General features: G+C 42.5%; 2 protein-coding genes and 1 long non-coding RNA gene across 4 annotated transcripts in view; 2 read left to right on the top strand and 1 right to left on the bottom strand.

The window, feature by feature from the left end:
• The window catches only part of LOC111247837 (uncharacterized), a 34,936-nt gene extending 30,777 nt beyond the window's left edge, over positions 1 to 4,159 (bottom strand). The window contains exon 1 of one of the 2 annotated variants that reach the window (XM_086983918.1): positions 4,019 to 4,159. The gene's annotated coding sequence lies outside the window, so the exon portion shown is untranslated. The remainder of the gene's footprint in view (positions 1 to 4,018) is intronic. The other variant, XM_086983916.1, reaches the window with a different exon arrangement.
• The window catches only part of LOC111246340 (uncharacterized), an 82,422-nt gene that overhangs the window by 11,845 nt on the left and 44,491 nt on the right, over positions 1 to 26,086 (top strand). Inside the window, exon 2 of the mRNA XM_086982622.1 lies at positions 20,286 to 20,441. Coding sequence (XP_086838748.1) covers positions 20,286 to 20,441 — 156 coding nt within the window. The remainder of the gene's footprint in view (positions 1 to 20,285; positions 20,442 to 26,086) is intronic.
• LOC111247842 (uncharacterized) lies at positions 6,730 to 18,609 on the top strand. Its single transcript, XR_002672289.2, has 3 exons — positions 6,730 to 10,806; positions 12,697 to 13,605; positions 14,098 to 18,609. It is a non-coding gene; the product is annotated as an uncharacterized LOC111247842 (long non-coding RNA).

Here is a 26,086-nt window from a genome sequence, read left to right as displayed (position 1 = left end):
TCATTCGAAGCTGTGGCTGCTCAACTAATCAAACTTTTTACTTAAACGCAGACCTATTATTTTGTTACTACCATCTGCCGCAACTGTTCGTTCATTTACTGAGCGATTGGTGGCCCATTCTCGATTTTATTCGTCTTTTCTTCCTTCCCTGGGTTTTCTCTGGGCAGCTTCTGAGTTGACCGATCGGCTGTGGGGTACTCGAGAAATGCTCTCCGAACTGACAAATCTGACTAACTTCTAACCGCCTGTAAAAGCTTCCTCCTTTTGTCTCCTCTGGCATTAGTGCTCCGGGTCATGGTGTCGCAGATATGCTGTTGTTCGATCACGTTGTCAGGAAACAGAACATCATCAAACGTTACCCCACACTCTTCTCAAACACGGCGAATGAAGCATCTGGTTTTGGGAGTGAACTATTGGGTGAAAAATTGCCAAGAAGAGATCCGTTTTTTTGTCAGCTAATGACTAACCTGTAATTCGGCTTGTGGAGCCACGCTTTTCTGCATCGACAAGGAAAATTTCAGAGCAGCAGAATCTGTGCTTAGTATTTTGACAGCGCTTTCAAATGAAGGACTTCTGGTTCTACTTCATCTCTTTTGGTAACCGAAAGTATAGAAAAACAAAACGCGTTTACCACATTCTATGTTACGAATAAATAGGAATCAGTGTGAAGGACACAAGTTGTATGCAAGATCTAAATCGAATACCAAACATCTTCTCACCGTTTGCTTCTATTGCTAAAGAGTTGTGCACTGTAAACCCACGCCTAGTGGTTCTGCCTTCAAAAAGAAGCATTATCAAGAAGATAAAAAAAATACTACGCAATGCTATCCGCCGATACAAGGCTGAACTCCGTGGACCTTTTACCACACTAATGTGCCAGCTTCGAGCCAACAAATCTGAGGCACTCACGGTCTAAAGCCGAACACCGAAAGATACTGGCTCACGCATCGATAGTCGTATTACGTCCTTTTGCAGAAATATTCATCGTTTCTATTATCTCAACATACGCATTTACTAGATATACCGCTCTGTAGCTTTTTATTTTTCCAAAGCTCAAGAAGCACTCCAAGGGAAAAAGCTTTAGAACGTCAAAATCCTTGAAAAAAAAAACAAGAGTAAGGCTGGGGTACAGTCGTGCATGTGGTGAACCTGCTAAAAGTGTTGGTGGCTCAAACAAAATTGCCCAACAAATATTGTTTTATATTTTGAGCTTCTGCATAGCGCGGAAAGGTTTTTGCTCATGCGTTTGTTGCCGCAATATGAGACTTTTCTAGCTGTTAAGGTCTACGAGGAAATTACGAGCGGAAAAGTTTCCAGGCGAAGTAACTTTTGTTTCATGTACCGCTTCCTACGCGCTTTCCTCGGCGCCTAACCCCAAAGAATAGACAGAAAACTTAAATAACTATTTCTCGCCGAATTAAGAATCGAAGCTCTATCCAGTAGCTAGGCAGATATATATTTTACCAGCACGTGATGTTTCGCCTACCTTGGTGTTGTTTGCGAGCTGGCGAATTGTTAGACGTCAGCCTTATTTGCGCGTTTCTACAGCAGCCGCATGGCTGATCGACAAATAAAAGCTCATTTAGGCAGCCTTCAGTTACCATATTGAAGTTACAGCTTGCCAAGGGCAGAGCGAATGCCCTATGAATAAAAACGTACAAATTAAAAAATGCTTTGCGTCTAATTGTAGAAATTAACTTTTCGACGCCTTAGTTTACTGGATTTGATTGAGGAAACTTTAGGTTCTCCGAACCCAGAACGCTGACGACCCACTGATTCATTAACTTCGATGCTTAGCTTAATTTTCAAAGGCAGATTTCTTTTAAACGGTGTTCAGAAAATCCACTTTTACAGTAAACCATTTCCCGTTAACCCATTATTATTAAAAATATGTATAACTTCGTGCCTTATTGCTGGATAAAAGTTCACATTAAACAATTCTGTCATTAACTTCGATGTTTAGCTTAATTTTCCCGTTAAGTTGCTCGTGTGAACACATCACTTTCGAAAGGGAACTCTAATTATTGGAGTGTAATTAAAAGTGAAGGTGGAAGTTCAATCGAATTTAACGCTATAGTTATTGGCGTATAGAAGAATTAGACCTATATGTATGCACTGAGGCCAGTTAATGGTAAACAAACACAAAAAATAGGGCCGTAGAATCGTGCTGGTATGGATTTCAAGCCTGTTACCATTAGGTGGATTATTCAGATGCGTGACCAAATCCTATTTTGTGTTTAGTTGCGGCTGAGTAAAAACTACTGCCTGGAAAGCGAGGTATCTTTGTCAGCCGTATATTCATTGAGAGAACGGCGTTTTACGTCATCAAGGTCGTCTTGTAATTACAGCTGATGTACACGTCTGCAATTTTCTACACAACACCGCTTTAAACACATCGCTTGTTCTACTGATATGGTATTATACAGTCGTATAAGTAGCAACAGATTGCTTAAACAATGTTTAGATGTTTACTTTTATCTATCTCTGACGGTTGTTTCAAATAAAGGAAACAATCAAATAATCGCGTTTGTATATAAAACCTTGTAAAAAAAGGTTGTGTGAATGAAAAAGAAGAATACCATATAATGCTATCTCTATGGCCTATTGGAGTGCCGAAAGTAACTGCCTAATACTATAAAAACGTGTTCCTGCTCTAAATTACGACAGAACAGAGGTGGTGCTAGCGCTGAAATCACCGGAAGATCGACGGACCGACAACTTTTAGCGAAGAGCGTTTGTTCACCCTGTCATTTGTACTAAGGCTTCAAATCATGCTTTGGAGGAAACCGGCCGTTATTATTGCTGGAAGATTTACGGGTCTGTGCCCGGTGTCACCGTCCTTCCGTTGACGATTACTTACGGCAGGGACGGGTACTAAAGATACCAAGAGGCTTTTCGGAGGTATTTCGAAGATTTTTTGCTACCGCCGGCGTTAACGGGCTAGATAGGAGAGGCGCATGCTGCAAGCGCAACAAAAATGATACACGCTGTCATTTTGTGTCATGGTACTCCAGATTATCGGGTAGACGCAATTTTAGAACTAGTGGTTCGCCTGCTGCATGTATGTAGGAACTCGAACGAACATAGTCCACAATATCCCGCTCTACATTTTGTCAGTCATAAAGTAAACTCGGGTTCCGGTTAGACGTCAGAACAGCCAGAACCGTACAGCGCATCTTATTGATACGAATGAGAGCAATGCAGTCGAAGAACCGATTAGAATAGGCCTTCGAAACGGCTCCATGAAGATGTGGCGAACGTCAGTTAACTCATAACGCAGAAAGCGTAATGTTTCCTGACGCATATTAACCATAGCGTACAACCGAATAGAAGCAGACACATGTACCATTTAATTATAATTATTATAATAAATTAAATTAGAGAAGTACACTCAACGTATTACCGACTATGGCTCTGCTGTCATACATCAATTTTTTTCGAAGCGTATTTGTTCTTAATGTAAACTATATATAGGAGATTCTTAGTTGAAAACACAGATGTGATTATTGCTGATTCTTTTCGTCTTTCGAAACTTTACGTTTAGTTTAGGTAGATTTATAATTAGCTTAGAAAATTTAATTTAAAAAATAGGTCAGCATTAGATAAATGTAAGCATTCCCGTACTTAAAAACCCTGCACTTAGGATTTAATCACCTCCCACAAACCGGTCCTACAGATCTAGCGTAAGCGATATATCGGTATGGAACACACCGCTACAAAAGGAAATATAAGAATAAGTTTTAAATTCTCAGCAGCGAATGCAGACGAACCAGTGGAACACGGCCCTCGGGCGTTCGCTGTTAACGTTACCAGACCCCCGTACCGGAAAAAAACCCCATCACTGCTTTCTCAAGGAAATACGCATATATCGCACATAGTCCACACACCTCTTAAGGCTACCCAAAGAAATAAATTCAAAGACTCACATTTAAACGGTTCCCACAAAACCGCTCCCCTAAGGAAAGGCCTTATAAGGGAAAATGCACAAATTATATCTTGAAGATAAGTAAATACATACACAAAGAAAAAACATCTCAACCAAGTTCAACGACACCATTCTATTCATGCACAATTAGATGTTTGTTCTCGGCGCAACATATTTAATAACACTAATCAAGTTCACCTTGTTTTTAGTCATGAATTGTGCATATGAATTGCGTCGAAGCACCAATACAGCCCCAGCAACCTGGGCTCATGGTCTCCCGCTCCTCTCTTTAATGTGTATATATATATGGATATTAAAGAGCGCTCTCCTTCACGTTGTTATGGTTTGCTCGCCCTCTTCCTCTCGCCCTGGTCCCCTTCTTTTGCTGCCCACCAGCTCGCACTTACCCACTCACTTGGACTGGCCGACACACAGAAAAACACATGGTACGGAGCACATAATTGTATTGACGTGAAAAGCCACGAATAGAGCTTGGCGTCGTTGCTATCTCATTTCTATTGCGATCCCTGATAGCACGAATGCTTCCTAAGAAAAAGCAACGGTTGCCGAGGCAAGCTCGGTCGTAACATTATCTTTTTATGGGGCCGCTCCGTCTGCTGCCTCGCCGTGCGCGCGACCATCGAGACACCCAGCAACCTACCCACGCAAACTAAAAGGTGACTCAAATTTGGTCGATGTCAACAGCGGCGATTTACGTCGGAAGAACAGAGCAAGGGAATCTCTAGCACTGTCAGTGAAAAAAATAGCTGTAACAATCCCGTAGATATACTTGATTCCGTACGGCCCAGCGGCATAGTTTACGTAGACAGACTTCACCTGTATGAAACCGCCAAACGCTATACTTACTAAATCGAGCCTACGGGTATGCGTATCCCTAATATATAGGTAGATTGAAGAGTACCTGTAATGGTAATGACGAAAGGCAAAAGCCGCTGCTCGGAGCCTCGTGTACAGCCTGTCGTCACGAACTGTTGAAAGCAAAGATTTTAAATATGGCGGATGATCACCTTGCATTTCTAGCTTAAGATGAATCGAGGTCAATAGACATATGAAGAAAACAAATGTATCGCATCTGACTCTTGGAAATCGTCTTTTCGTGCAAAGAAATAGTGCAGTTATCTGTACGTCTCACCACAGTTAAAAAAATGCTCACATCTTGAATCTATCAAGCGTTTTAAAGACTCTCCAAGTACCAGAGAGGGCGTTCTGTGACCTTCGGAAGTTCGACAGAAAGGTCGAAGCTAATTATTCAGCAAGCTGACAATCTGCATCCGACTTTTTTTTTTGGCATTTACTTTTATAGGAGCTAAATGATAACGCAAAAAATTAGCGAATAAGAGGGGCCGCAAAAGGCGTGTTCGGTACGACAGAGAATTGCATCCTGAATTTGCAGAATGACAGCGGTATTCGATAACATATTGACTACAGGTTCGAGTAACTAGCTGGATGTGATGCACCGTTATCGCCAGCTTATAAGCGAGCTTTCAGAGACTTTTCTTTTGTGTTGTGCCCGGCTAGTGGGTTTCAAGAGGACGCATGCTTTATAACACAATGCACTGTCCCACCTGTACAGCTAGTCATTTTTTATTCTACTCTATTAGTCGTGTTACTCAATGAGGTGGTTCTCTGTTGACTCTTTTTTCTGGCGATTTTAACATTGTCACGAAATGTGTTGCGCCCAACGCTCTTCGTTCAAGCCTTCTATAGGCACCATGTTGTAGTCTTCAAATAATTCCATCTGAACCAAAACTTATCAAAACAAAGCTTCATAGGAAAATACAGGCATGTGAAGAAGCCAAATAATTATGACGCTAGGAAGAGGGCCGAATCGGCTCGATTGATGCGTCAGGTTTAGGTTTTTCGGCGGAAAACAAACAGATCCACTAGACGCTGACGCGTATCAACAAAAAACTTACTTTTTTTCATGTCTCCTCCAAATCATCGATGCTTTAGGAAGCCGATTAATTTAAAAGGGTAATGGAGTTTACTTGAAGGACTGAGCGTGCGTGCATGGTGGAATTGGTTTATATATCTACATACAAGGTACCTGGCGAAGCTGGAATAAAGCAAATGTATCTAACTGATAATAAAGCTAGCCAAATAACTCAGAGTTAAGGACACAAAGTTTAGACCTAGACTTTAGCTCGCATCTTTCAAACCGCTGTGCAACCAGTTTCGCTGTAGCGTTGCCGTTCTAATATTGAATATAGCTTTTGCTTTTTTCTTATAAAATACCAGTTTTTCATAACGGGGTAATAATGCTTCTAACAAATCCACGGTGGGTGCTCACTTTGCAGCTAATTCAACCAAATCGTTTGTGATTAATTGGAACAGAGCCCACTACGGCGATGGGCGATGTGCACCACATAGGCCGCCAGGCTTTTAAGAGGTCCAGCCGATAAGACGGCACCAAAGTAAGCAGGAACTAGGAAAACATCTGCTTTCTTGGTTTCTTTTAATAAAAATCCTTTTAAATACAGCGTATAAATCTATGTGTATTGCGCAAATGGTAACCAATGGCAGTCAGTCTTTCCAAAGCCAGCGATAGCTGTTGGTGTTGCTGGAGCAGAGAATTCCTCATGCAGCTGTTGGAACAGTTATGGTTAGTACTAGTTACATTGGAGTTAAAAAAAAAAAAAATATATATATATATATATATATATATATATATATATATATATATATAGCGTTCGGCTCTGAAAACGGTGATAGATTTGCCGAGTGCTCACTTCCGCCCAGGGAGTTGAGCAGCGTTGCAACAAACAGCAAGAAAGGAGGACCGACGAGGGGCTAATGGTCACGAATGGGCGGTAGTGGTGTAGGTACGCGATGCGAGTACCCGTGTTTTTTTGGCAGGTCAGGACCGAGTTACGAGGCACGAATCTGTGTCTGTGTGAGAAGACAGAGCAGCCGTCAGTTTCCTTCACTTGGCATTGAACAAAAGTAGCAGGAGGAGCTAAAGCAGGACTTTTTGCCTATGTCTGCCGCTGTGGTGCTCGCGTATATGGGGTTTATACAAGACCGATCGGCAAGACAAATACTGGTTCAAGGACAGAATTTAGCTAGACTCGATGGAAGTTTGCGTTCTTCTTTGACCTTGCCCAGGTTTCTGGCGCCCTAAGGAACATCTGGTGCCGAGTAACATGACACAAGCTGCCGGCCAGGCTCAGCCACCTTAAAAAAATAGATAAAAGGAGAAAGGGGGTGAAAGGGGAGGGCGCGCATCAGATCGAAAAAGCTAAGGGAGAGGAGTCTATTGTCGAAGCTATGTTGGAAGAATATCAAAGAATGTGTCGGACGGAGCCTCTGTAAGAGCTCAAAAGGAGGAGGATAAAAGCGAGAAGGTCCATTTAGTCCAATCAGTCAACAGGAAAGAAGAATCCATTCCGTCTAAGCGCAGAGACACACGTACTGTCTCTATATAAACAGGCGCCATGCGCACATATCCTATGGCTATCTAGAAACAGCCGCAGAAAGGTAAACTCGTTTCTAAGCAACAGCGGTACATCTACGCAGCGTGCCAACAGACGCTCTGAAATGAAACGCTTAACTGAGAATAATAACTGCGTGAGGTTGCGAAACATAAAAGGCTGTTAACAGATTTCTATTGATCTACAAACGGGCCCTAAGATTCCGTGGAGTTATAAAATGACTTTTGTTCGTGTCTTTCGGCTGCTGGCCGATTAGCGACTAGTTGTTCAACGGCTCGCTTCAGCTACCTATAGGCGTTTCTTTACGGTACCGAACCCGCAGCCGGTAGCATTGCTGCACAACGGCATGATACCAACAAAGGCTGTCTGTATAGGGAGCTTTTGAGCGGACGCATGAGTACTCCCGTACTCTGATTGGCGGAGAGTGACGGACCAGCCCAAGAACAGCTACAGTATAAGCAGGCGAAAAATCGGCCTGCTGCTGGCCGAGAGCTGAAGCATCTTACAGGCAAACCAGAACGCCGAGAAACAGCCGCCAAGAGGCACCAAAGTGAGCGCCAGTCCGTGCTATTCTTCGTCCGTTTAGAGGAGTAGTTTGTGATCGGCAGCAACAAGCGGCAGCTGTTTGGATTGAATCAGCACACAATCGCCATGTGCTTCGCTGTGTCTCACTCCGTCCTGATACGAGTTGACGGCAGTGATATGCTGCTAGCCATCGAAAATTGAGGAAACTACTCACTCAGTACCGCCGCTATAGCGGCCATACGCCATTACCTTTCAAACAATAGTGCTACCATCACCGCTGCTGTTACGGCGTCACGCGCAATACGTGTTGAAAAACAGCAATAGCGATTGGGACCTGTTTGCCTGCATACGATTTCGGAAAAGGGTTGTCGTTTATCTATTTCTGTGTGTACACTGTAAGTGGTGGATACGTGGTGGATAATCGTCCAGCTAGGCCGTCTTCTCTAGTTGTTTTTTCCGTTGTTGTGACCTGTGCCATAAGTCAAACGCTACCACATCATCAGATCAAGTAGCGACCTATTCGACGTAAAAAGGATACACTAACCACAGTTTCACTCACGCATCTGCGGCTGATACCGTCGAACTCAATCTGCCTGCATCAGTGCGTTTGTATTAACTGAGCTAACTCCGCATTACCTACAAATGTGCAATTGACGCCGTACATAAAAACGCGATCGTAGAATGACTGCCATGAATGGCCCAAGGCCCAAGAATTGGTCCATCATCAGGGGAAAAACTACGCAAAACACCAGTCGTTCATAAATGATCCACTAAGTTCAGTCACGTGACCTGGGGGCATCACAAGTGAAAACGATACCCCGCTGACTCTAGTAGACACACTAGTAGATGTATTTACCATTTTGGCAGCAGCGAACGAAACACAAACCGTTGCGATGAACACATATCCTTATGTAAGTATGAAAGGCTAGGGCACGCTCGTTAGCTCTAATCCAGGACCCCCGCATGATGTTTTTAAAGTTTTTCTGAAGATCGACAGTTTTTCAAAGAGGCTGGAAGAAGTCAAAACGACATATTGGTTCGAACTAAATAAAAATAGCATTTCTTTTTTTTGCCCAATTGGATAAATTCAATGGCTGAAAAATATTCTGTCACTTCAATTTTGCTTGAGTATTTTCGTTGAGAGACTGATGCCGTAATTAAGCGATGTTTAAGGTGAAATCCAATGGCTTCTGTTTACGATAACGTGTCATTATTTCCTAATAAAAAGAGACCACACTAAAATTCGCATTGTTGCTGATTTATTTCTTAGATTAAATAAACCACTACAATGACACATCATTTATTTAGTACGGCAACTGACGTTCGTGTCTACGAGGGTCCTAAGGAGGAAGCACTACCTATACGATCAAGTCTATTCCATTAAAGCATAGTAAACGCATAGTATAAAGCTGAGTGAACTCTATCGTTAGATGGAAGACAAGATATAATAATAACAACTCAGGGACATTTTTTCATTATCGAACAGTTGAGCTGCTGTCTAAAGTGGAAGACATTAGAAAAAAATTGATAAGTATCAAGCTCGAGGTTTTACGTTATCATCTTGAACCTCGCTTCACCTTGAGTACGAAGGAACCTCGTTACGGGATGCTTCGTTAGGACACTCAAGTCTCAAATCTGCTGTGGCTGGTTTTTGTCTAAGGAAACTTAAATGCGTAAACACGAAAATTATCTTGATAACGTACTCTGATAAAGGTTAAACGAATCGCTAATGTTATCCGTCCAACTGGAAACCATACGTTGAGCTTCAACTATAACAGAACCAGGTAAACGAGACTTTGCAATAATACATCCATGCGACATATGTCTATCTAAAAGAAGCGTCCAAAAAAGTGACTACATGTGCTCTTTGAAGTTTTCTCAAGTTAATAACTAGTCCGAACATGTCAATGTTTGAAGTTTAAAGTGATTCAACTGTTCCCGCCAATCGTAATCGAACTGGACAGATAACGCCAACGACTTGGCTAGGGCATGTAAGATGGGTTTATCTATTTTTTTTTTTAATTTATATATCTGATTGCTTTAAACTACAACAAAACGGTAATCATAAATATTAGGTATCGATTAAATAGTGTCGTATATGTATATAGAAAACCAGACGTCTGTTGCGGGGCCAGGCACCACCGCTGGCTTTAAATACGTATATATTAAAGAAAAATTAACGTATTTTTATTCAAGATATCTCATAGAAGATGTTAGGTGATAAGTTAGTCTCACATTTCAAAATGGCGCCATTTCATATCATAGCACAATTTTTGCTTTTAAAATGTAATCTTGAAACCCGTATTATTCGTTCAGGTATCATCATTCGGGCTTTCAGACGCCGAGTTGTACGGAGCCATGGAAAATTAAAAAATTCGAGCACTTCACGATTCTGAGCTGTAGCTTGGAGCTTCAACTTTGTGTTCGGTAAATGGTCTGTTATTGCTAGAATCATTGATTCCATATATGTTGAGGATGAGATGTTGAACTCGGAAATGAATCTGAGCTTTGGCGTACGTAAGACTACGATGCTTGCTCACCTCAGTCAAATGAACAAAGTAAAAAGTTTAAATAAACGGGTACCGTATAATTAGTCAGCTTATCTATGCTCTCGAACTACGACAGTTGTCATTATAGTTTTGGATTGCGGCTTGTGATGGAAAACGAATTTGGTTTGCGGTACTCGCAGACGGCCACATCGATGGTTGGATACAATTAAGCTGGCGACACATTAACCCAACGCAAATATTATACGGCCTTAATAGATCCGTAAATCGTTCGTTCTGTGGTTGAACGCTGATGGTGTCTGCGACATCTTTATGAGGCCTTGTTCGTCTATTATGGCTGAAGTATATGGGCAATCACTGATGGACGGAGATTATGAGCAAACTTCGCGTTAAGTAGGTAAGCCACTCCTATCGCACGGTGACGTTTGATCTCATAATCATTGTAACAAATATAGTTAATTGGGGACCCTACCATTCGTCTTAGTCAGCGGACATGCTAGACTATCTCTTGGACGAACGAACAGTAAGAAGGTTGTTCAGAAGGAAGTCGCGACTAGATGCAGAAATCATTTCGAAACATTATTTGTACGGCGATAGAATAAATAGCTTTTTATTTAAATCTTGACATTTATCCAGTATCCCTTCGTAGCGGTACCTGTTGGTATTTGCATTGATTGGAGTGGCTATCCGATAGAAGATAGAAGTCTGGTTCTTCCTCGTTTTGACAGCCTCAAAACCACTGGAACTGGTAGAAAGCCGAGTGCGGGAATGGTAGCTGTTCTTTCGACGAAAAAGGGTGACTGACAAGTTTAACAGACTAGTCTATGAACAAAGTTGAGCACCGCGCAGACTTAACAGCGCGCAATTGCATGTAACGAAGCTTTTGTGTAAGCAAAAAGAACGTACGTTCTTTAGCTGGGAAGCTACTGTTTACTAAGGGCCTTTGTTACCCAACCGGATAGCGGCAACAGGAAATCTGGCCAGCAGGTCTGGCCAAGATGCCTTTACCTGGTTAAATGAAGCTTACGGCCAATGAGCGGATTTTGTTAGATTGTGTCCTTTTAGTCTTCGAAACGCACTGGTAGTCAGCAATGCAGGCTCGGAAAAATGCGGAGCTGATAGACGCATGTAGAATAGAAGATTGTAAATTCAAACGCTGCTCCGACTGAGTCTGCGCCTTGTAACGCACCAGCATAATATATTGAGCACGACGTTTTTCTGATCCCACTTCTGTAAAGAACCAGGTCTCTATATGCTGATCACGGAACAGCATATTACTATGGCAACATCCTTGTTTATAAGTAATCAAGGTAAAGTTGGTCCTAAAAAATCGTAACCCGCTTCGCTTTAGCCCAAGTGGAAACTGCTCGTCATTATGAAGTTAGTAAAATAGTCACTCAACCGTCATCTTTTTTTTCGCTTTTAAAGGGCAGCTTCACCTGAAACTCATCCGACAGACGATTGCTTGATGCTTTGCTCAAAACCTGAACGCACAACTTTTTGTACATTGTGGATGTATGACAATATTCTGTTTGTTTCGCTCATGAGCATTGTAGCTCACGTTCCCTTTACGCTAGTATGCTACTGCGTATTATAATACACCACCCGTTGTACTTAACTTTACGCTTGGCTAACGCTGGCGTCCTACTCACATACAAGTGTATGTAGTATATATGTATATACACATATATGGAGCAGACGTCAAAGCTGAACAACAGTAAAAACCGTGTGCTATTGTTGTTCGAGGTTGAAGCCAATAGAAAAGCAACCGCCGTTAATGGTGTCGAAAACCTCACATCGGACGAGTCTTGACGAAGCGCCTCGTTGAAACCAGTGTCCGCACTCTTCCAGGATGTTTTAGCAAGAAGTGGCCATATGAAGTCGAATTCAGTCCCAACGATACTCTTCGCGCATCGTACCACTCTTTTAGATTTAGATGAAACCAAAACGTATTCTCACACAAAATACGCACTCTACTTTCTAAGCAGGTTTAACTGTACATGTAGTGTATGGGAAATGTCTTTTGGATACGATACGAAAACGGGTACAATGCTTCGAACGATGAATAACCTTACGCTTACCATTCAGAAACTTAGAAATTGAACTGACGTCTATATTGGGAAAAGATCAGTGTCCTCCATAGTGACCGCGATAATTTTATATCGTTTCAATGTAGTCGTCGATATATGACCCAAAATACAGGTTTCTCAGCTTCTATCGGTAACAAAACTACAATTGCAATCGAGTTCTTTATAACCAATACCTTCAATTACTGTATTAACCTCAGCAGCGTCAGCATCTCAACGACTGCCGCCTGCCGTCACCTTTGATTTTGGTTCGTAACAAAGCGCTTCGCTTCTGCGGTTAATGCTTATTGAGGTGTCAGCCGCAGTGGAAAGCTATCTATGCAATCTTTCGTTTAAGCTCCTGACGTCCTATGTGGCCCGGTGGTCAGGAACAGCGCGTGAGAACCAAACGTAAACGTCACCCGCAGTGAATTGTCTCAGTCAATGGCTGTATCTGCTCGTCCGTCTTTCTGCCGATCACAGCAACTGTCATTGCAGCGGGTATCGAATGTGAGTGAGTGACTGCCAAGCGTCCAGTTAGCAAACGTCTGCTGCGGTGATGACGCGCTACATTGATTCAGGCTAGCACGTCTTGCCCATTTGAGACAAGGCCCACGACCACCTACTCTTCATTTAACCTGAATCCGCTGTTGAGGTGGCGTTAGGAGTTCGTTGTGCCAGCTTCAAAAGCACATAATCACTTCTTTGACGCCACAACGCTACCACCATACTGTAACAACTGAGTTCCTCCGATCATCTCAGTGTCTGGTCGCATCGGAGAGCGACTTGTGCTCTCTCCCCCCTAGGCGGGAACTTGGCAGCAACTGCTACTGCTGCCAACATTGTCTCTTGGTTGACGTGGGTTGTGCCATATCGTTGTCCCGATGGCAGAGAATCCAAACTCGGCCATCCGCGCCCTCAGCGTCCTTGTCTACGGTGGCCTACTGTGTCATGCGTCTGTGACCGCGGCGTGGTTAGTTGAATCTGGAGCTCGCTCGATGAAGTTCAGCTCGCGTCCTGCACCGCTAAAACCATAAGAAGGTCCCGTAGCGTCCCCAAGAACAATAAATATAATGGCCGGAGCTCTTCCGAATGGTGAAAGCGGCACGTCCTGGAGCGCCCACATGTTGGTACGTCGTGTTGTCTATGCCCTTGCTCTTCAGATCAATAACGCGTTGCTGCTTTGCCTTTTCATGGAAGACAAATGACGTAACAATTTCCTTCAGACAACTAGTATCTATATATATTGTGAGATAATATGAAAAGCCAATCTCAGTTTTGTGTTTATCTAAGGTACTACGTTCATTTGAATAGCAAGTGCCTGTGTTTATCTAAGGTACTACGTTCATTTGAATAGCAAGTGCCTGTGTTTATCTAAGGTACTACGTTCATTTGAATAGCAAGTGCCTGTGTTTATCTAAGGTACTACGTTCATTTGAATAGCAAGTGCCTGTGTTTATCTAAGGTACTACGTTCATTTGCCTGTTACGTGGATTATTCACAAGTCGAGTGTGTTAAAGTGGGAAATATGCGCAGAAGTTCAACGAGCAATTGAATATGACAAAATTAACGATGATTCTTTCTGCGTTGTTTTCGTGGTGGTGATTGCCTATTGGCTGCAGACTCTACGGAGCAGCGCTAAGGTGAGAGGACAAACAGCCTTGCCAATATAACAACGGTCACCGACTCATATGCGACTGTACCTGTTTCTACCTACTGCACTTATTATAGGTGGCAAGTCGTCTTCTCCTCGGCACTACATTCAGCTAACTAGATTCCTGCATGACATGACTAAAGTATTCGGATTGAAAATAACGACTAAGGGCAAAGGTCATCTTGTAGCCTTGCTAAACAAATCACCAAGAAGAAAGGACCGAGACTTTTTTTTCCCCATTTATTTATCATTTGTTCAAAAAATCCTTCAAACATGATAAAAAAAAAAATGATGGAGCAACAAGCAAGAGGACACAATGCTTTCAATACGTGCCGACATGATGCTGACCATTACGAAATCAGATTGTTTTTTGAAGGCAGAAGACGGATGTTACCGCCTAAACGTATTGTTTTCATATAGAACCGAATAGAAAAAGGTCTTTAAGAAGCATCATTATAGTAATATTCATCTTTGGAATATACTAAACAGCTATGTTAGTTTACGATCCGGTTAATGTAAAACGTTTGACTTACTCGGGGGAAGTAGAAGCTTCATAATAAACCAAACATGAGCATCGTTGCTTGAAGCCAACTTACCTATTCAAGTTACTGTTCACTGCTACGGCAGCTGCGAGACGCACACGCTAGTGTTTCGAAGAAACGCAGTACTACTATGTGCGTTCAATGGAATTAAAATTGATTATTTGCTACCAATTTATCTGAGGACAGAATTATTGCTAACAAAGACAGTCGCCTATTACCGATGTCAATGGATACGTGTAGCCTTAATGGAGCCTGAGAAGCCTCTAATTCATCAAGCGTGTTCGCGACAGCTGTGCGTGTGTAGAAGGTTTGCTTGGTTTAGCTATGAGTCGCAAGATCCATCATTTTCTTTATTGTCGGCTGAGACAACTACCCGTAACCACTTTCGTACAAACGTAGTCGCCAGTCAAATAATGAGTGATTTCTAAATCATCTATCTATAGTAATAACGATCTAAACTACGTCTAGACAAGCGCCGAAAATTGAACCTAAAGTTAGCAACCTGGCTCCGGACGTAAAGCAAGTATATAACAATGTAAAGCTTAATGTAGTAGCACTCAATTAGTGTTGCCGAAAAAAGAAAGCTACTTCCATTCCTGTGCAGCCAAAAAAAAGTGCTCAAGCTAGAGAAACATCTCTTGGCATCGATTTGTTCATAGTATACCTATAGCGTCCCTATAATAATTCATCGTAATAGTTGTCCCTATAATAATTCATCGTAATAGTTAAGTTATAATAATTCATCGTAATAGTTAAGTTATATTGCCGCTGAATATGATCCATTGTGAAGTAATCGATTACATTATATAGTATTCATAGTAGCGTAAAAATGACGGCTCCCTCTGGACACGACCCACAATTAAGTTACCAAGAGATTGTCTTTCCAGCGCTTCTGCGCTTGCTTGTTCTAAAGAGCACAAGTTATCGAATTTTATAATAACTTGAGGAAATAAACTGGAGCGCTCGGAAATATGGCAGACACGATATTAGACACTCTACATTCTACCACAATATATTGTATCAAATACAATGCCATAGGACCAAAAGCGGGCATTATATAAAGCCATCTATATACAGCAACTGTTCGTTATTACGGTTATAACACTATCTATGCGGAAACATTTCTCTTGTTTTTATCATTACTTAACACGTGAGAGTGGCGGCGTTTCAATTTATATATATATATAATCTAAGAAATCATTGGGTATAAAACTTCTAAGTCAGTTTCCCTCACAACTATTGCCACTAAGTGAAATTAGGCTTCGGAGCTGGTTACTTTACAGGTCGATGCCAAGAACAATGGCCTTTTCGGTTATGTTTTATTGCTTTATGCCCTTTTTTCAAGCTAGCCTAAACCCTAAGCCTACATTTCCTTAATCAAACGTTAAATTAGCTCTAAAAGGTATTTCTAATAATGTTAGGCTCCAGTTGCTTCGTAGGTAATTCACCGCATCGTAGCCGTTCTTATTGTATACCCGCAACGCCTTTATTAAAAGGCAATATGTGCCCAACTATCGAGGTTGCCTTGGCCCGAAGAGTTAAGCTATAGAATATTAAATAGATGACTGGAGAATGATGATATGCGATAAATGAGAACTGTTTATCATTACGTCCGAGTCCTTTGTGCATGTTTTGCTCCGGCCTGCAGCCCATCTTGAGAAATAAACCGCACGTATTTTTAGTATTTCTCATCATCCGCTTAATTTCTACCATAGTCAGTGCATTAACGAGTATGTACCTTATTTCACTGATTTGTTTACGACTCGTTTTCGATTTGCACCGCTCAGACACAGCAGAAAAGTAAAGGAATGAACCCAGTAGCTCTCTCAAGATGTCCATTGTTAAGATTTCCGAGGGTTGGCCCTCACGGATCCCTCGGCGACTGATTTGATTGGACGGAGGTCGTCTAATCAGTTGTCGACTATTGACACCACAATATGATATCAATGCGTTGGTGGTTATCGTTCACAGATACTTGTACCGCCTCAATGTGATTGGCCTGCGATTGTCAGTTCAGTAATCAGTGGTCCTTAGATGGACGCCAACGACACGGCGAGCCATTTGGCGGCCGACTCCACTGTCGTCCATAAAAAGAAAAATAAGAAAAAAAAAACTATAGAGGAAAAGCGAGCTGTAATCTGGTCAGCTCTTTAGATGCTGTGCTTGTCAATGGTTAGATATTGTCACATTACTGTCTCCGAGTGCTATCGAAACAAGTTTGTTGCCGTCTTTCTTCAAAGAGAGGGTGGTCTTCTGTGGGTTGGCTGTTGTTGTTGTCGTGCTGTTGTTGAGGGGGCTGTGAGGTGTGGCTGGCCTCCTTTCAGGTAAGCCGACTTACGTATGAGTAGATTCAGGTCTGTTTTCAGCTTCGCCCTTGACAAATCATGCTTGTGTACATATTTGGACAGCTCATCGCCTGTCCTTCAATGACCTATTTAGGTCGAACGTAAATCTTATCCCATGCTGCTATCGCTGTTGGTCCTATTGGTCAGGGTAGAGCACTTAGCCTAGTAAGATTAAAGATTATTATCCGTGTTGTTATAATGGTCACTGTTACTCTCCCTAATCTCTCAGTATAAAGTTGATGGCTGGGGATGCGAAACTGCTAACGTCTAAACGTCTGTTGTTCTATGGGAGCATCGTAGACAGTGCGAAACTGCCAAGCAAATAAATCAACAAATTCAAAAGACTCTAGAAACAAACTCACACAGAGACCCGCTCGAGTTGCCGTAATTGGTACTTTTGTTATTAACTACATATTAAATTTGGTGTCTTCAATTATGTTTAGAACGTTACGTTGATTGATGTCACTGATTTGTTCATTCTGAAACTTGGGTCAGGCTTTAGTTGGGGGCTGTTGACGATAGTGAGCGATTGAGTTTACGTTATAGTATCGCTATTGTTCCTACCTAATACTCAGCTTTTCCGGTATTATAGAGCATTTTTTACATCGCCTAAAATCAAAACAGCTCTTGAGTATGTGATGAATGCTCACGGTAAACTTTTCGAATTTGCTAGCAAAGGACCATAGAATTAAGGCCTCGCGGAAACCTGCAAGAGGCACTCGATGATCTTTCCACAGGACACGTTGGGCATCGTTCTTAGAAGCGTCCCCGTAGAATTAATTTTAGGCCTCACCAAGTTCCTCTCCTATCCACTTATTTTTAATAATTTTGTCAATTCTTGATTTTAGTCTTCTCCCCCAGCCTTTCAGTTTTGAATTCTTCGTAGCCGATTCGATCATCTGATTCTCCCCTCTCGCAAACACTTTTCGGTGATGCGCAGCTAAAATCCACGGCGGAGCAAATATTATGCGTGCCGCAGTTTGTCGTCTGCTCGCTCGTTTCCGCCCTTGTTTCCGTACTCCATTTATCTTGAGTGCTGCTCAAGGAGCCATTGAAGGCTCGTCTTCTTTTAGGACCAGATGTTGCTCCTTTCCTACAGTATCGTTAGCGTTTTTGTTTTCTCCCTTTCATGGTTGGGTCCGATGTAGCATGAGTCGTATTCTAGTGGTCTAAATTTCTACTGGGGTACCACTGATACAGTGACGGTTTATTTAGCTTGGCGCGAAACTCGCGCTAATTGCGGTGATAGGCCGATATGAAGCTCCATTATGGCTATCTGCCAAGCACTATGGACCCTGCTTTTATATGGTACTTCATTTCCTTTTAGATCACACAGGTTGCGATTTTTGTCAACCGTCTGGATCGGGGGCTCGTGATCCATGACACACGGGAGCAATAAAGCACCAGGCCCAGTGCTTGTGCTAATTCTAATTGGTAATTGCTCTCTGTCTCTCTCTCTCTCTCTCTCTCTCTCTCTCTCTCTCTCTCTCTTTTCTCTTGTGTCTTTTTTGTCTCTCTGATTCGCGCGCTAACTCTCGCAACGCGATGGAACACTGATGACTGACGCGATGATGATCATGGCGATGATGGGGCGTCGTGTGCTGTTTCTTCAGACTGCGGGCTCGGCAAGTTCGCTGCTCGGGCGTTCGGCGGGTCTCTATGGGAGCTCCTCATCTCGGCCTTCGAGCCGCCTTCAGGCGCTCACCTCGCTGACTGCGCCTCCAGGCAGCGCTGGCCTTGGCCTCCCTGGCCTCGGTCTCGGTAGCGGCCTGGGTGCCAGTAATAGTCACTCTGTAGTAGGCTCTTTTGGGCTAGCTAGTAGTGCAGCTCAGCTTAACCATCACCATCCTACGCCAGGTAGCATAGGTGTAGGCAACGCCGGCGTGGGCAGGGCGCTTGGCGACTCTTTGCTGCTCTCCGATGGGCTGAGGAAGCCGCTGAGCCTCAACCGACCTGCTTCGGCTCTCGGCCGGGCGCGGCCGTCCTCCGCCCTGGGACACCCTCTGGGCACGAACAGCTCCTTGGCCACGACCACAACCTCACAGCAACAAACCGCCAGTGGCAGACAGACCAATACAAATCACCCCTCATCCCTTACGAACAATCTTGTCGCCCCACGACCAGCATCAGCCCTGGGAGACCCCTCATACATGTCAAAGGTAACCCCCGTCACTGCGGACCTCGCCCTTGCCCTGACCCCGCGGTTGGGAAAAGCTAGAAAAGAACGATCCGCGACACAATCAGCGAAAACCAAATAAGTCGCGAGGCTTGTCAAGGAGGGTCCGCTGTCGGGGCAGCAGCAACCCAATGGATAGTAATCGGAGACAGGGAAATAGTAGTAGGAGTACGTACATAGCGGGATGAGTGTCGAGCGGCGGCAACATCATAAGCACCAGTCGAAACGTAACCTTACGCAATACTCCTATATTAGTATAAAGCAAAGTAGAGATGGGCCCACAAACAATAGTTACATACTGTCCTAGTGACCACGCACAGATGCAGACAGTCGTGTCAGCGCAAAGCCGTTTAGTTGAAACTCTGTCGACTGCGTGGACCAGGTAGCAAAAAAGTTGTGATCGATCCCAGCTGAAAAAGTTGCTACCACAAGATCTCATTCTATCATAAGATTTCGCAACCAGGGATTAACAAGAATGTATAGGAGATTAAGAAAGTAATGACAAGGAAAGTAACTGGCTGACGCTTGCTTGGCCCCTGTCCGTCACTTAGTTCGGCCGGATTATACAATGAGCTTACAGTATGTGACAGCTATTCCCTTATAGGCGTAACTGTCGTAATAATGTATTAGACTAGTAGCAGTGTTACAGCATGATAGCAAAGATGTCTAAGCCGCTTGTTGCCAGTCGACCTCAGCAGCTGAACGTTGACTATATCCGTCTAATTTAGACGCTTTATACACTCACGGCTTGAAGATCGGAAGTATCACAGTTACGAGCAACATAGTGAAGGCTATAGAACAATTAGATGACCGGGGTCACGCGCAAACAACTTATATCCATCGGACTTCTGTGTCTGTGTGTGGATAGGTGACTAGATTGGTTCACTGGATGATGCTGCCGCTGACGCACTTAATAACCATTTCCTGAAAGAGAGAAGCCAGTAAAGTTTAAAATGACACTTACTAACTTATGCTTACATTGCATGTGACACGGCTGTTATTGCACGGTGTAAACCCACTCAACGAACCTTAAAAATGCCATGCGCCTTCAATACTTCGCCACTCTCTGATGCGCCTTCCGACATCCGAGCAGAAACAAACAGCACTGATCCGGCAGCTGGAGGAAGAACTTCGCATCGCTCACATGCAGCGCAACCCCGACGCGGAACTGCAGTCGCACCTCGACGCACTTTACGCTGAAAAGGACCACATGACCAAGGAGATATTCCTGCTAAGGGAGACCATCAAGGTAGGTCATTATCAGATGGTACGGTTGATAGAACTTCATACACTACGCACATGATACTGTTATTACGATATTGTGGTACTCACCTGAAGACATCATGTCAGTTGAACACCTTCTTTTCCAATTTTTTTTTTATTTTTCGACGTAGGACCGTTAAATACAGATAATTAAACTACCATAGACGTTAAATACCTAAAGGCGGTCTATAAGGCAGGCTTGTTTGTGTAGTAAAAGAGGAGATATTGCGTGCACGAACATCACACGGGTGTTCGTGCACGCAATATCTCCTCTTTCATGAGCTCAGAGGTAGAGTTAGCAATAGATCGGTGACGGTTTAGTAACGGTCAGGCCTTCCTTCCGTGCAAGGTGTCTTTTCTCCTCTGTACCTGCAGCCAGTACTATTGGTTCTTCCGCCACCGTATAGTCATTGAAATATATTAGAGGCCAACATAAGGGTGTTTAGGTGCAGGACCTCTTGTTGAGAATGGTGAACAGTTCAGTTATTCATCACAGCTAGGAAACAGACGGTGAATCTTTTAATGTCCATATGCGCTTCTCAAGACAACTACGATAACCGTATCGTATTGAGTACTTAAATATCTCAGTGGATGGATGGATGACTGGACTTGTTTTCTACCTGGAGTTCACAAGCAGACATAAGGCTTTCAAAAGCGCTCAAGGATTTTCCTTAATGCTCTCTCTTTCTCGATTGTTCTCACACATACTCATGTATACACTTACCGTTCTCGACACGAGTGCCTCGACACAACTCGTGAACCTTTCAAAGATGTCCAACTTCAGTTGTATTTATGCGCCCAGGTTACTATTTGGGCGTATCCATATGCGTGTGAGGAGATGGTTAACTTCTGTGGTTTAACTCACACTTACGCTGCATGAATCCCTAAACGATGGATTGCTCAATGTAAAATTGTTCTATCTTAAATGAGTATCAATTTCAATCAAATATTCATTCAACTCGTATTTCTGCTAGTATCCGATATCGTACGCAATTTCCTTTTGAGGACAAAACAGAATCAAAGTAATCGTGCCATAGAGTGCAGGAAGTTCTCCTTGAAGCAAAGAATGAAGGGAACTCTTCCAATTTAATGTATGTTAACCTTTTATCATTACCTGCTGCTACAATCTTTTCGGGTGTTTATTATTATTATATAGATTATTTGTCGATACATATATATATCGACATAATATGCACGTATAGGGTGAGGTACTGAGGAGTTTCAACGGTTCTTACCTAGATATTGTAAAATGTTTGAAGAATGGACACTGACGTTTTTGTGTCGTAGATCTTTGGGAATCAGAACGTGATGTCTGTCTATCTATATATGTATATCTGTGTTCCCAATGAATACTGCGATTTTTTCGGCCTGGGTGGTTGATACATGACTTGAGCAACCTGGACCTTGTTACTTCAGTATGCGCTATTGGGTAATAAAGAAAGATAAGTTCAAAAAAAGATGACACAATAGCGGCCCTCCATAGAGAAGAATAGAAATTAGAGTGTGTCCAATTCCATCGTAGCAATGTTCATCTTGTTCTATTACTGCCTTCGGCCGCAAATAAATTGCACTTTATTGAAAAACAGAGGTACCGGTAGTTTTTGAAATGGATTCTGATTCATTATTGTGATGGTAAGTAGCTCAAAGAAGTGGCTCTCGATGGTTTACTGGACTCTTCTGCCAGTGACGGTCGTTTTGATACTCTTAATAATACATAAGTAAATAATAAGAAAATTCGTATGTACCACTACCGTCCTCGAAGTGCTATCCACGGTATTTTGCTGTGGCACTTCTCAGGCTAAACGTGTGGTGGCTGTACTGCATCCACCGTTAAGCATTTTCCAGTGAAAATTATGTTTGTCTATTCGTGAGACATAAATTAGATCCTAATCTACAATCGAAAGACAGCCATTTTGCACACTGTATCTTCTTTTGGAACAGCGAATGTGTGTAACCTTTGTTTAACTAAAAACAGGCAGAAAAAAGTGCGACGGTGTGGCCAGCGAATATTGAGCACCTTAGGACAGGTGGGCCTATTGACGAAATCGCCATGAGGTAGGCCGACATGGAAAATCTGCAACGCTGAAAGAAGTGCACTTACAAACTGCCAAGGGCCCAGAAGCACAAGGATACCTAGAAGACTTTGAGAAGGCTATGCTGAATTAGCGCAACAACACTATTATTACAGACGCCCAACGACCAATAAAGAAAGAAATGAGAAGGTGCCACTTATTCAAAGTTGAAGTGACAGACCCGCAAGTTGGGAAACACGCCGGACCAGGCTTTTGCAGAACGACACCCTGCAGAGTCCTAACCTACTTAGGCTAAGTATTGTTATCTTTCACAGCCAATCGCTTAATCTCTTGTCGAGCATTACCGGCTTACTACCTTTACAAAACAATAGTCGGAATGGTTTATAGAGAACGACATAATTATTCCCATGTTTGCCGCTTTCTACAGCTTCTACAGCTAAGGAGTGCGGTGCGCGAACGCAAGAGCAACTGACGGAGTTTTTTACTCACAGTATAGTGATCAAATCGGGAACAGTCTTAATTCTTTGGAATTAAATTGCATTTACTTGTCCTATTTGTTTTGATAGAAAATTAAAAACAGCATCTGTGGTTTCAATGCATTCATACGACATGCGGACTGTTCGTACCACAAAAACGGCATTAGTATACATAAATTACTGGCTTGACCAAATCGTTCGACTCTATTTGTCGGCCTCATAAATATAATAAATTATCAAAAATTGTTTCATTACTTCACCGGGACTTAGTATACGGGCAGAAATAATGTGCCTGTTTTAACAGAAAGAAGACCGAAACGATGGCGGTACCTACTCCGGCCAGAAGCAACCCTTACCAGATAGTCATTTTGACAGTAATGCTTTCAAAGACGCAAGCCCCAAATATAACGTCATAGTATTGCCGCCACACAGGATTTGTTAACCTATCACAGGACCCACCATTAAGCACATATTGCTCTATGATACTCTAAGGGTAACATTGATCACTATGGGCAAACTGACATAAAAAGGTTGATATTCCAATCGTTATAGCTATTACAGGACCTGCGATGGCATTAATACACCAGATTGAATCCGGTGTATTGATGCCATGCATGTATATCCTGAATCAACGCCAGATCATCGTAATTTGATCTAGTTTAAAGCAGTTCAACAATATTTCCTGTCACAGATAGTGCAACCACTGCAGCGTAAACGTATGATATATATTACATGTCCAACATTCAAAGCACACGTACGTAATGTGAAGGTAAAAGGGTCTCAACGTTGAGCCGCCGTAAGGGCAAGTTTCTAATATAAAGTGGAATGCAAGAGAATTCTGCAAATTGCCAACATACCTATAGCCAAGAGGTTTAGTATAGCTATCGTACGATTGTGTTTGCGACACGCGTGTGTAGATATGTGTGCTATGCTGTTCTTGGTTATCCAAGACAGAAGACCACAGAATCAACCCAATTTCTGCCTCCGCTACAACCCGATCTGTTTGCTCCTTTCTCGGTGAGCATTCCGATGTGGAAGTGTCAATTTTTGTTCTATTCTGTTCTTCTTCTTATGCTTGTCATAGGCTAAACGAACCGATTTTCCCGTCTGTAATAGTTGTATCATTAATTATATTCATACATAGAGTAAGAATACAAATATATTCAGACAACCCTCGAGGGTAAGAAAATGCGCGGAAGTGCGGTGATGTCTTGTCTTTTAATCTAAGAGCCATACAACTTGTTGTGAACTATATTTTATTATGTATGACAACCTGTAAATAGCCTGTGACTGGTTATCGACTCGACACGAAGAGTTTGGAATTGTTGATATCTTTTAGCTGTGCCCACTATATGCGGGCGGAATGACCTTGAAATCCAATGAAACGTAAGGGAATAGATAGCATCGGGTACGCAGCTGGCCTCGTCTTAACAACTTACGGTTCAGCGATACATGTAGGCCCAGATCTACCCAAGAATTTCTCCACTTGCAAAGATAGTACAGATCATACAGGTCTACCGAGCTAGATGAAGGCAGCATTCTGGTACCCGAAAAGCTGTTGACTTGCTTGAGGCGGAGCAGTATATTTATAAATGGTTGTTACTTTTCTCAAGATAACATTGTTTTAACCGCTTCGTGTACTTGATAGCGGAAATGGCGCTAGCCAATGGGGGTCCATAATGAATTTCGTCTACCGCAAAAGCCCGCCTATCTGTACTTCATCTGACACGAGGACAAACGAACGGCTGAAATAGATGCAAAATGGATGTTATCGTGGCCGAAACATAGAAAAATAAACACGCAGAAAGAACTAATATGAAACAGTTCGCTATTCAGCGAGTCATCTCTACCGTGTTTCAGTGCTGAGGACCCGTTCCGTAAGTCGAACTAAAGTTGTTCCTACACCCGATGCAGAGCCTATACCACGTAGGTTCATTGTTAAGGACGCATCCCTTAAACAAAGGAAAGAACATCATAGTCGTAGCACTGTTATGTATTTTGTTTAGTCCATTTTTGACATTCTTCCTTTATTGTAAAAATACTTTCGTATTGCCGTTAGTAGAGGTACCTGGCGAAGGGGAAGATAAATGTGTTATACAACAATGATAAACGCCAATGATGAGTATATTAGACATCTCTATTATTTCCACTATATTGTTTCGGGAAAATGAGCCATCAAAAATAACCGTTTAACTACATCCAGAGGTTATAGCAGAAATGCTGTTCATTCCGTTCATCTTCCAGACGCTGCATAGTGGTAGTGGAATACGCTCAGTAATCACAAAAGTCCAGCCGCAATTTCAGTGTCAAGGTTATGGTCCGTAGCAGAATGTCCTTCTGGGGCCTCCTGATAGATCTTTAGGTGCACATCTACGACAAGTAGCTATTATCTATAAAACAGACGCCAACGTTATCAGGCTCTATACAGAAGTACTTATGAAAAAAAATTTCAAATAATAGATTGTGCTATCTGAAATAAAAGATTATTCCTGAAGTTGCTTTTTTTTTGGTTGGTGTCGCCGTTCTTCGAGACTTGAAATTTCACGTTTGCATCGCAGGTGGGATATGTCCTCCTATAAGAAAATAATGCTTGCTTCCAGATTTGTAAAACAAAGACTACTGCATAATGCGATCTTGGAGAGTATTAACAGACATTGACCGACATCGAAGACTAGCATGAACATTTCCGAAAAGAACTTGCAGCTTCTACATTGTTAGGTAGAAAGAATTTAACCAGTGACTCGTCAAGGCGGTTTTACCAGGTTGTGATCACTATACTAGCAAGTATGCTTTTGTCTCGCGTATAGCCTTCTACAATTGCGAGGAGAGCCATCAAATATTTGTGTAGCACTCCGTGTTGCTAATCAGAGACATGCTTGTATTGTAACAGTAGGTGGCAAATCATGCGAGAGCTTTTCCAAAGGGAAATATCGAAAATGCCGTGCGATCAATTCAACTGAGCTCGAAACTGGCTAGGATCCTTTCGACTTTGAGCTCTCTGGCGTTGAACGTACATATGGTCGCGTACAGAATGAAAAGATACCAAAACAGTAAGCAAAGATTGTATGATTTAAGCAAAAAACAAGATAAAAATGCAGTGGACTGAATCTCACGTCAAAACG

The sequence above is a fragment of the Varroa destructor genome, unplaced genomic scaffold, assembly GCF_002443255.2.
Source record: "Varroa destructor unplaced genomic scaffold, Vdes_3.0 BEIS01000003.1, whole genome shotgun sequence".
NCBI lineage: Eukaryota > Metazoa > Arthropoda > Arachnida > Mesostigmata > Varroidae > Varroa > Varroa destructor.
This window is presented reverse-complemented; position numbering and strand designations above follow the sequence as displayed.